The sequence below is a fragment of the Haemaphysalis longicornis genome, unplaced genomic scaffold, assembly GCF_048455015.1.
Source record: "Haemaphysalis longicornis isolate Haplotype H1 unplaced genomic scaffold, Haemaphysalis longicornis Haplotype H1 scaffold_10, whole genome shotgun sequence".
Lineage (NCBI taxonomy): Eukaryota > Metazoa > Arthropoda > Arachnida > Ixodida > Ixodidae > Haemaphysalis > Haemaphysalis longicornis.
In genome coordinates this window covers 43,623,531-43,635,038 of record NW_027526204.1, presented here as the reverse complement: position 1 = coordinate 43,635,038, position 11,508 = coordinate 43,623,531, and the positions used below count along the sequence as shown (strand labels likewise).

Genomic DNA, 11,508 nt, shown 5'->3' with positions numbered 1-11,508 from the left:
TACCATGCCAAATTCTATGCTACTAGTTTTGCAAAGAGGGCACGTTTTCTTTCTGGCTAAAGATGAAAGCAAAAAAACAAACAAGGACAGCAAAAATGAACAGCAAAAAATTCAGCACCTTTTGACACCTGCATTTAAGAGCAGGTGAATACAAATAGTGTACTAAGCACGACACCACAAATAACTGCACACAAGGCCACACAGCACAGGGATCCACACTTGATAAACTTTTTTATTACCTGTACACAACACTTACAGCAATGAACGAAAGAGAGAAAACAAAAATAATTAGCGAAAAAAACCATTGGTTGATTGTTAGGAATGCATTAGGAGTGCATTTCTATCGCTCTAAAATTTCAAGATTCACTCACCGCGCATGTTTTGCACCGACCTTAGTGGCAGCTGATGCCACCTCAGCTCGACGTCACCCTTGTCCGCACATGGCTGATTGGGGGTCTGTCAGTGTTCTTAGATTAAGGCCGAAAATTTCTGCTCAAATGGCCTACCTATACTTATAACGCTATAAGAGAGAAGTTTTTCATAGTCGAGTTTACGGTTCATCTGCTGCTGTTTGTAAAAAAGTTCCCACCTACATTACAAGCACGGATTGCACTACAGAAATTTTAAATCACCGCAGCCTCTCAATGCATCCTTGTTTTTCAAGCAACTACACACGAGTCCGTGCAACTATCACAGCAAAATCTCAACCACAATACACACCACACAAGCACCCTAAAAAAAATGCAGCTAGGCCCGAACAAAAGGCCGGGGATGCAGAAAATATGAAGAACACACAAGCTTTGAAGTGTTCCAGACACCTTTGGTAAATAGACTCCGAAACGACCCTTGGAACATGCGGCGAGGGATTACAAAAATTTGCCCATCTGAAAAGCTCATTCAGATAAACCACAACCACAACTCAGCCTAAGTTCTGCAAGTGAACACTACAACATTTGAATGCACTCAATGTACATCAGAAGATGTCGATATATATTTGTTTTGTGCTTGGTCTAAGAAGATACTTTATTGACGAAGGACTAACCGACATCTTGAAGGCTTTTCAAGGAGGATGAAACCACAGGCAAGAGGGAGTACTACACTAGATGATTCGGTGCCACAACAAACTTGCACTGGTGTAACTACACTTTGCAAACAAAATCCAGCGCAGAGAGCCAACACCAACGCACCTGCCAAGCCTATTTACAGTGAGAGAAGGTCTGTAGACCCAGTGAGGTGCCAGTGAATAGTCTTAGCAAGTCTGGTTGGCAACCGTGCATGTAACAACACATCGCACACCGATGAGTCCTTCAAGCAAGGGCTCACAAAATAATTTCACGCTTTGAGTGTGCACTAGGTTGGTGTCAACCGAGACACCGAATAAAAAGTCAGGAGGCAAGAGATCACGGTGTCTAGGAGCACTACTGCTACCTGAAACGTCGACACGAGACCTACAGCACTTGATAGACAGATCTGAACGAGAGATGTGCGGAATACTAAACAGATATCCAAATTTATCGCTTCAGTGTTCCACCACATTCAAAGCCTCAGAAACAATTCTTATTAAGTTATTAGTCAATAGTTTGGCTTCTCATATTGCACTTTTGGCCTCCTTTTCAAGATTGGCTTCTTTGTCGACTAGCCAGGGGCAAGTCTAGCCTCTGTACAAATAGAAATGTTCTGTCTCTTTTTTTTTTTTCGTTTTCTCCTTGTTTTCCTTTTTCTCTTTTGTTTCTCCTCGAGGGTATGTATTTCATCACGGTGAAATAAAATCTTTGCTCGTGACAAGCACCCAGTCTTGTCAAGCACACGGGCTTGTCACACTTCCCTGCCAGGTTCGAGCGTTTTAACGTCCAGACAGCAGAAGTTTTGGCGCTGTTAGGGCCTGAATAGTTGCAATGGAAATGACTGAACCTACATCTCTCCAGCCTGTGAATGCACTACCAGAGTTGCAAGCGGCCAGTTCGTAGGCCCACGGTGAGACAGGGGTTGCGTCTTGCGACGACTTTGGATTCGGATTGGGCTGGACAGCTCTCAGGCGCGGACCAGTGCCACATCGTCGGAGTCGTCGTCCAGGTCGTCCGAGTCCACCTCCACGGATGACTGCCGGCCGCGCATAATTATGATGAAGAGAGACAGCAACGTGCTCTGCGAAAACCACGCAGTCAGACCGTTAGGTCTCCACGAACACCGACCGGTGATGATGCAGCGGTGACGAGGTTATAATTGGAGAACAGAACAGAAAAACAATGCGAAAAACGGAGACTACTGGTTGAGAGAATATGCCTACGAGCGCTTGCAAGCAGTTGAGCGTATCTGTTGCAGTACAGAAATAAGTACGTCTTTTTCACAAACAAAAACATAAAAACCCCGAAACGTAGATAGTAAAATGGAAGCAACGACACTGCGCAGTCGCTGCGCAGTTTTGTTTTGTTTTAATTTGTGAAAAAAAAAAAAAAAAGTTCATTTGTGCGCCCCAATAAATTTGTTGAGCTGTTAGCGCTCGTATGTCTATCCTCTTAACCGGTAGCCGTCGTTTTTCACACCGTTTTCTCGTTCAGTCTGAACCAATCGGCCACACTTTAGACGATAATTCCGTGTAATTGGAGGACATTGGTAATGTGTTTCTCGAAAGGCTAAAAGAAAAGAAAAACAGTATACCACTTTGATATACAGTAGAACCTCGTTGATACGTTAAACAAAAAAAACGCAAGGGAGAAACATACAGTCCGGAAAAACATACTATGGGGAACAGTCAACAGTTAACTGTATTAACAGTGTTAAGAGTTGAGAGTGTAGTGACCGGGAAATTGTATGAACAGAGAACATATTAATGGTGTTCTACTATATATGGAATTTGCCTGAAGTCAATGAATGGGCACCGTATCACACTTTACGTGGAAGGGCTAATTAAAAAAAGAATGGAAGCATTTCACATAAATAACAAGAAATAGCCCACTTTTTAAGATTAAGCAGGCGGGCAGACAGAACTAGTTAAAATGTTCGCCAAACAGATTGTGTAAACATATCACTGGTCACCAGACGATGCTGGTATTATAATTTCCTAAGAGTGCGTCAATATTTTTTACTATCAAATACATAATCTAACCGCACTACCTAAAAACTTTGAACCCATCAAAAGTATTTTGAAGATAAAAAATGCAGACGGTCTTTTGTTTTGATGAATACAGATACAGAATGAAGATACACCGTGTTGAGAATGAAAATGCACCACTAAAAACATGAAAAATGTATTCACTAGAACGTTTTTGAACTATGGTAAACCACCGTTATAACAAAACCGCTTTACTGAAAATACTGCTTTATTTCACAGCTCCACTTCAGTGAATTCACCGCAAATCATCTCCACTTCTTTTAACGAAGTACCTTGTCATAATGAGAGTTTGGTCCTGATGAATCACACTTTGAGTACACACCGTGGCTTTTTTGAGTAACCAGCTGGCTCGACTAGATACCTAGACAAGCATGCGATTAGCCGTATATTAAAACTCCAGAGCCTTTTCATTACACAGCAAGCCAGAAGTACTGACCTGATCCTAACCCCATTTCACTTCAATACGTGGTGCGTGCATGACTGTCTGTACAAATCTGTTACAAAAATCTGTTTGCACACGTGTATGTACCGACTCGTGACCCCCAAAACATTATCATTAAATTAGCAGTCCTTGAGATTTCCTCCAAAAGGTTGGTAGCGTCATAGAAAAACTACTGAAAAAGAAGAAGGAAAAAAAAAAAAAAAAAAAAAAAAAAACAAACAGAAGCAACCAGTCTAGCTTGCCGCCAAGGCGGCCGCCCCACTCACCACAAGGAACAGCCAAGTGGCCCAGAAGTAGATGGCCCCAAAGACCCACGCCTTGAAGAAGAAGCGCGCCAGGAAGGCGCTCGCTCGGCTCATCACGCACTCGTCTGCATCAACAAGGGGGGGGGGGGACAGGTGGGGTCCCTGCGGCACCACTCTCTACCCCACAAGTACATTGAGCACTCAAGACGTTTGTTTACCCCTAAGAAGGATGCGCACCACAACTGACCTTCTTTACAGAATTAGCGCCTCCCTCTACACCCCCCAGACAAATTCTGGCCTCCTAGAGAAAACAGGAAGAAAGAAAACGAGTGTGTCTGCCGTTCTGCCCACTGCTTCAAGGATCATGCCAGTTTTCCGTACCCATCTCTAATCCCACTCTTACATAAGTGGATTTGCTCCTGCGAATTCGCTGATACAATAAATGTTGCGCGAATCGCCCAACACTGAATAGTAGGCACTGCATTTGGTCACCGCTGTGCGACTGCCAAAACTTTACCGTGCTTTCTTCCATAAACCCGAGGACTGAAAGACGCTGTTGCAAGACAAGCTGCGTTTTTTTTTTATTATTATTATTTTTTCAACCTAGTTTCCTCCTTGTAACAAAGTGAGCTCCACACTGGCAAACCTCTACGCTGGCTCCCGGTACGTGACCCTCCGAAGAAGTCCGCTACGAGGCAGGGCCTCAACGTCTGCTCAGCCACACACATTCACAGGGTACTACTCACTCTCTGGCACGTTCAAGTCCAAACTGCAGGGATGGGTGCCGTTGATATCCTGCAAAAACGACGGCGCGTCACAACGGGTGCAGCTCTACACCTGCCCCATGTGGGGGCGGGCACGAGACACACACAACAGAACACTCGCACAAAACACACACAACAGAACAGAACAGAACAGAGCAATCATCAGTACCGTCTGGTCAACAACATCTTTTGCCACAGGAGACAACAACATGCAGTCTCTGATGTACAGTGTGCAACACACTCGTCTATCCACTCAACTCTGAAAACTGCAGACACAAACTTTTTGCAAAAAACGTTGAGGACAAAAGTGGTGGGTGATACTTAATGACACTGCAGCAGTTTTCTTCAAATCCTTTATGGTCGAGGCAATATAATGTTCGAAGAATGAAAGCTGTGCTATGGACAAATGTGTTGCCCTCTGTACATCACCAGAGCGGTGTGCTAAAATTCTGACGAACTGAGTCCTTGTGAAGTCGCGACTGTGTTCTGCCACCCCAACTTGATTCCCGAGCCTCAAAGTGGGTCAGTCAGTCGCTACGGTTGTAAAACATCATTATTCAGCACAAACGAGAGTCTGGGACACAAGAGGCACACGAGAGAGGCACCAATATCCCATGCACTTCTTCTGCCCCCCTTCTCGTGTGTGCCAAGTCTTAAACTGGTCACTTTTGAGTTCTGAAAACTGCTCTGAAGCAGCTCCGTAGTATTTCTTTTCCCCGTGGAATTTCTTTTGCGGAAGCAGCTTTGGGGTGCCCAGGAACTGCTCCAGACAGGCAAGCAAAAGAGACCACAAGTCTTCCCCACCACAACTGGCTCCAGAGCATGACCACTTCACAAAGCAGAGTGCCCAAAAACGAGGACACAAGGAGAGGTAAAAATTAACACACCAATTTGTTCACCGTAATATGGAACGCACCGAATCTCTCAATGCACATGTGCTGTCTGCCATACGACAATCTATTGAAATGCACTAGCATTCTGCTTTTTTCCCCCTCTCCATGCCACTTTGTTTTGAAGGGCTCCAAACATTAAATGCTCCGTTTGGGCGAACAATATGCGGCGTCCAGCATCGACGCAACATCAAGATGGTCTGCAAGAATGGCCAACAGTGCGAACAGAGTAAAAGCACAGAAAAGAAAATTAGCTGGGTGTGAGATTCAAACCAGGGTCCTACAGGATGCAACTAACACACATTTCCTGCACCATCATTGAACTTTGGCTACAGCAAACAAAGGGTGGATCCAGTGAATGCGTTTGTGGTGTCGAGCGTAAAAACGCATGTCAGCAGCATGTACTGAGGCCTGCACGAGTTTCAAAGCACATTTACGCTAATATGATCTGATATGCATGGTTTACAAAACTGAAGAACTCTGAAGAAGAAGAACTGAAGAACCAAAGCGAAGAACACTGCCCCCTCCGTGGGTACGTGGAAATATTTTAAACGAGAAGAACACTACCAAGGAGCAAACAAAAACGACACAAGAAGAAAAAGGACATTAGCGATGGCAATGACAAGACAGAGACAGGCCACTGAGGACTGCAGGAGCATTTTGAGCCCGCTAATTACATACGTCAGAAAGAGTGTGTACGCCAACAGCCTGTATGAAGGCCTCTCAGCCACAGTAATGAGCAGAAGATGAAAATGACGCAAAGGAAAGAGGACCACAACGGTGGTAATAGGAGGACACAATCCCATCACTACATGAGTAATTTGAGCGTGCTATCTATTACAAAAGCAGCCGAGCACCTGTACCCTGATAGCGTATTTGCGCTGCTATAAAGGGTGATTGGCCAAGGCACTCATTCCCAGCAACACGGAGAGGAAGAAAATGACACTATCGCAAAAGGACAATGGCAATGGTAATAAAATTTGTGTTTGATGGTGAAAAAAACCCACCAAGCCCACGTTTCTCGTTGGACACAAGCAGCAATGGCAAGATGTTTAAATGGCAATGGCAAGACATTTTAAGATGTCTTTTTTCCCTAAGACGGTCAGTGAGTGGAACAGGTTGCCTAGTGATGTCGTATCGCTGTCTTCAAGTGATGCATTTGCTTCAGCTGTGTGATTTACGTTCTCACAGTGGGTTTTCATTTCCTTTCAGTGCTTTCCTTCTTGCACCACCAGAACCATGTTTTGCTTCACACATGTACGATTATGTTTTGCTTATCTTCTTTGTTTTCGTTGTTGCGCATACATTAACGGTTCTTGCTCTTGGTTTGTGTCAGCGATTTGTTCTGAACTGTAATTCTTATTTTCATGTGTTCAGCATGAACTGCTTTCTTTCTCTATGATACATATGTACTTCTTCCCCCCCACTGTAATGCCAAACTGGCGCTGTGGGTACCATCATAAATAAATAAATAAATAAGAGAGGGACCCCCCCCCCCCCCCCCCCCCCCCAATAACCAATCGGAGCCCCCAGTGCCCACCTGGTAGCGCTGTGAGCCGAAGGTGGCATACTGGGGGCAGGCCGAGTACAGCACCACGTTCAGGGCCAGGGCCACAAATACCAGGCCCAGGCAGAGCAGCAGCAAGGCCTGGGGCCGGGAGCGGCCCATCCGCAGGCGGTACATCTGCGTTTACACACACACACACGGACACAAGAACATCGGCTGCTTCAGTTGGGGCCGGCGACGATGCCCCACACAAACACTGATGCACTGGGGGGAAGTACTGAAAGGCAACACCTACACTTGGACGGCACTGAAATGAACTACCACGCAAAGTGGTGCATATGTCGAAATTTCTTTTCTTTTTTTGTGTGTGCTTTAACACCACCACATTCGCCACTAACTGCACTGTTACAGTGAACATTGGGCACCTTCACTCAGACACCTTCCAAACCATACTGCAGGGTACCCCGCAGGGCTCTGTTATTTCGCCCCTTCTGTTCGACACTGCAACAGAGATGAATTTGTGCCCCAAGGTCACCTCGCGTCTTATATAGTGGCTGTTGCAAGATTTTGAATTCCAGGCACGCTATAAAGGGGACCAAGTGTCCTAGTATTGCCATCGCCCCTTTTTGTACAGATGTCCTTGCGAACTGAAATCTCTTCAAGGCCAATTTCCCCTCCTCCCCTCCTGTTTTTCGCTACTTTCTTCATTCTCGCTGGGTAATATTCTTAAATTTTTTTTTCAATGCTCCTTTTACACTGAGGCAAGTGGAAGGACTCAACACTAGTTCCCCACAAAGCAAAGGGAGGGGATGTTGCAAGCAAACATTAATTTGCATTTCCAACGGAAGCAGGCCATGCATTTGCAACCTAATTGTGCTGTTGTAAAAACATTTTAAGGCACGTACTAACTAGGGTGAAAAACCTACTGGGCGCCACAAGAACTTCCGCTGGGGTTGATTTCTCATGCAGTCTTGAGTGATTGGCTGCCTGGGCTGTTTTTTTGTGACGTTTTCATGTGCCCAGCCAATCATGTGAGAGCTTACAAGAAATCAACCCCACCGGCACCCACTAGAACTTGCCCCTAGCCAAAGCTGTACCACAACTGTCCCCCCCTAAACAAAGACGAAAAGCCTGTCAATCACCAAGTCAAAAATAAAAAATGACGTTTCGGGAGTGTTTTGGCTCCCTTGTGCACAGTGAAACCACTCACTGGAAAGTGCGGATTCATGTAGCCTTCAGTAATCTTGTCAGAGATTTGGCATAGCTAGCATGCATGCAGCTGTCAGTCCTGCTGGATGGTGTGTGGCATTGTATGGATGATCAGATTGCAGATCAAGGCATGCTGATATATTGCACTCTCCGTCAACAGAATCTTGGCACTATCCCAGTTTATCTCGTGTCCCGTTTCCTTCCCGTGCCCTGCCATGGCATTGCAGACTCGGTCAGTGACCTGCGTTTCATCTTTCGCATTATGCTACCTGACCAGAAGATGGTACGCCATCCAACAACCACTGATTCCACAAGTGTCCCTGTAGAAATCAACTCACGTCTCAGTATTAGTGTCCCCCCCCCCACTACTCAATTTTTGTACTGTCGCTAATTCCATTGCATACACCAAGGGGTTCAGCTACCATAAAAAAATGCCATTAATAAAGGTGCTAGGGCTTTCATACTCTGATATCAGACTCCTTATACAGTCGAAAACTGCTACAATAAACTCCGCTTCCACAAAATATTTCCGATTCCCCATCAGCTCGCCATAGAAGTCAATGCAACAAAGTCCTCGCCACAATGAACCATTTGTCTGGCTTGTTTTCGCTTCAATGAAATTTTCACTCAGTGAAGCTGGTCTCGAGAATCTATTTTATGATGAAATAAGCACAACGCCAGCCATCTGTAACATCTGATACACCCACACCACTTAGTTCTACCGAAAACGTGCGCCCACACCACCACCCAAATTCATAGATGGACGCCATTGTTGGGTGGCGATAACGATGTGGCTGGCAGTCTTTCTGTGGGGCGCAGGCCCGGTTTTTCAAAAGCCAGAGCTGCAGCCAATCCGTATCCAGCTTAAATCCTGCAAATGTGCGCTGCTGGTGCCGCGTCGTGACGTATGCACTGGGCGCAGCTGCCATTGCAGTTTCCCTCCTACCATTCTACCTCCTCCCATTCCCTCTATTCCCTCTATCTACCATTCCCTCCTACCATTCCCTCCTACCATTCTACAGTTTCCCTCCTACCATTCCTACAAGTCAAAAGCAAAAATAATGTTTTCCCGATTAGTCTCGAACCTGCATCATTCTATCTATATTGCAAGCTTGCCTTTAAAGTTCAGGTACTGGGGTGCCCAGTTAGAAGATAATGGGCCTGACCTGCCACAAGCGGGGGTTGGGGGGGCTTTCTGCGATAAAAAGCATCTCTTACGGGAACTGACCTCAACAGGGTTTGCTGTATAGTACTCTATAAGAATACACGTGGCCGCATGAAAGTGTTTAATGGTTTTCCTTTGATATCAGACTGCTCAGACTGTCCCTGGAGAGGTGCCTTCCCAGCAACGCATGCATGTGCAGTAGTGAAGCCAACCTACAAGCTTGGAAGCTGCTGCACGTTTTTTTTAAAGCCAAAGCTTTCCTAGTGGGACCGTCGGTGTCCTGTCAAAACACTAATGCATTTCCCCACAGACCGGTTGGTGAACAGAAAAGCTCTGATAGGAGGATCTGTGGATACGGGGCATGCCAGAAACCGGCCTTCCACTGTGTCGAAACGGTTACTTGATCATCGCGAAAACGAATGGTTCTAGATAAGGCAATAAACGCACCAATCACGAAGGAGGAAGGGTACAACAGTATACCTTTATCTCGTAAGGCCCGTATTGGTGTACATTTAGATCGTTTGTAGATGGATTCAGTTAGTGCGTGAAAAATCGTCGCACGGGTTCCCTCTTTGCTTGCGATTTTGGTTTTTGAAAGTTGGACGGTTGATCAGACGCACTTCTAGCTTTTGCACTTTTCTCAACTTCCTTTAGGAAGGGATGGTGGAGTCTTTTGCATTGCTGCACTGCTGTTAGAGATGTGGAAGCAGGAGCTTTCCCATTGCCATTCCCAGTGTTCCCCTCCACGTCCTACCGGGATGAAGAGGCACCAGATGCCGATGCGCTGCAGTCCATACGCGGAGCAGGCCACCAGCTGGAGCACGAGCGCCAGAACCAGTCCAGAGTCCAGCAGGGACGCCCCCCAGCGCTGCAGGAACACCAGCGACCAGTCCAGCGGATTAGGCAGCTGGGGGTTCCGTAGCATGTAGCCCATCCGGAAGCCCATCGAGTGCATCGACTTGTCCACACTGCAGACGAGGAGGAAGGAGGGGGAGTCACGTCGGCCGCAAGAATTCGGAACTCTTTTCTGACATTGCACAATAGACCACTTTTCTTAATTAAAGGGAGACACTGGTCTTGAGGATACTTTTGTTACTTTTTCACCTATGTGCTTGAGATTTGCACATTAATCCAATTTAGCATCCTAAGCACAAATGTGCACTCAGTTTCCGTCTACGTGGTTTAAGTTCAGAGTTGTGCCACATGTTATGCTGTTCCGTTTCGGGAAATTTTTTCATTATCTACCAATGAAATAAGCGAAGACTTCTTATCCCTTTGTGCTCTAAAACCATCAGGGAGTGCAACTACACCACAGAAGTAGTTTTAGCATCGTTTCTGCAAACACTGTAAACTCATTAAATGTCAGGTCATGAATTATTAATGTTTTCGTAAAATGGACAGCATAAGATTTTGCGCTTAAAAAAAAAGTTATATTTTTGTGGTTTTGGTGCACTGTTCAGTTAGTAAGCTTTTGAACGGAGCAAAAATGATGCAAATCTGATTAGTACGTCCCGAGGCATTGTACCCGAAAGTTGACCTTATGGGAAAAAAAATTGGTTCTGAGAAAACACGACGCAAAGTTTGGAAACAGTCAAAAATGGTCATTTAGGTGACTTCAAAGGGCGACAGCTTTGTAAATACTTACGATGCAGCTATAAAATTTGGCAGCTACATTGTTTGGGACCTGTAGACTGCAAATAAAATTAATACAGAAAATGGATTTTTTGGTAAAAAAGAAAATCAGTCCTCAAGACCAGCCCCCCCCCTTAATTTGCGCCCTTTAGCCACAGGGCATTGAAGAAATGGAAACCATCATGCTCAAGATCACACTTTGGTATGAAGAAAGAGAAACAGCACTGTAGATTGTCAGCAAGGAAGCCCAACAGCTGCATGCGGAGAGGACCATTCCACCAAAGAACTTGCCCTTCATATTGGACGCCGAAAAAATGCAGTTGCAGAAAATTATTTCCCACAGCTGATTGAAGAACCAAGTTGGGAAATTGAATCAATCAATGACTGCACGTGCAATCCGACTCCAAGTGCGCATTCCTGCTAATTTGAAACCTCCCTCAACTTTTGTGGCGGCGGTTCACGAGCCTCTTGGCAAAATCTTAGTCGTGTTGACTTGTGCTGACTGATTCCGTAAAATCTGTTGGGTATAAGAGAAAGGCAGT

The 11,508-nt window shown here is 45.5% G+C and overlaps 1 protein-coding gene across 1 annotated transcript in view; it reads right to left on the bottom strand.

The window, feature by feature from the left end:
- Positions 1-214: 214 nt before the first annotated feature.
- LOC144158413 (putative lysosomal cobalamin transporter) overlaps positions 215-11,508 on the bottom strand; it is a 42,536-nt gene continuing 31,242 nt past the window's right edge. The window contains exons 9-13 of the mRNA XM_077689286.1: positions 10,089-10,302; positions 6,994-7,137; positions 4,546-4,594; positions 3,821-3,924; positions 215-2,145 (exon numbers count right to left, since the gene is read on the bottom strand). Of these exons, the coding sequence (XP_077545412.1) occupies positions 2,032-2,145; positions 3,821-3,924; positions 4,546-4,594; positions 6,994-7,137; positions 10,089-10,302 (625 nt within the window). The 3' untranslated portion in view covers positions 215-2,031. The remainder of the gene's footprint in view (positions 2,146-3,820; positions 3,925-4,545; positions 4,595-6,993; positions 7,138-10,088; positions 10,303-11,508) is intronic.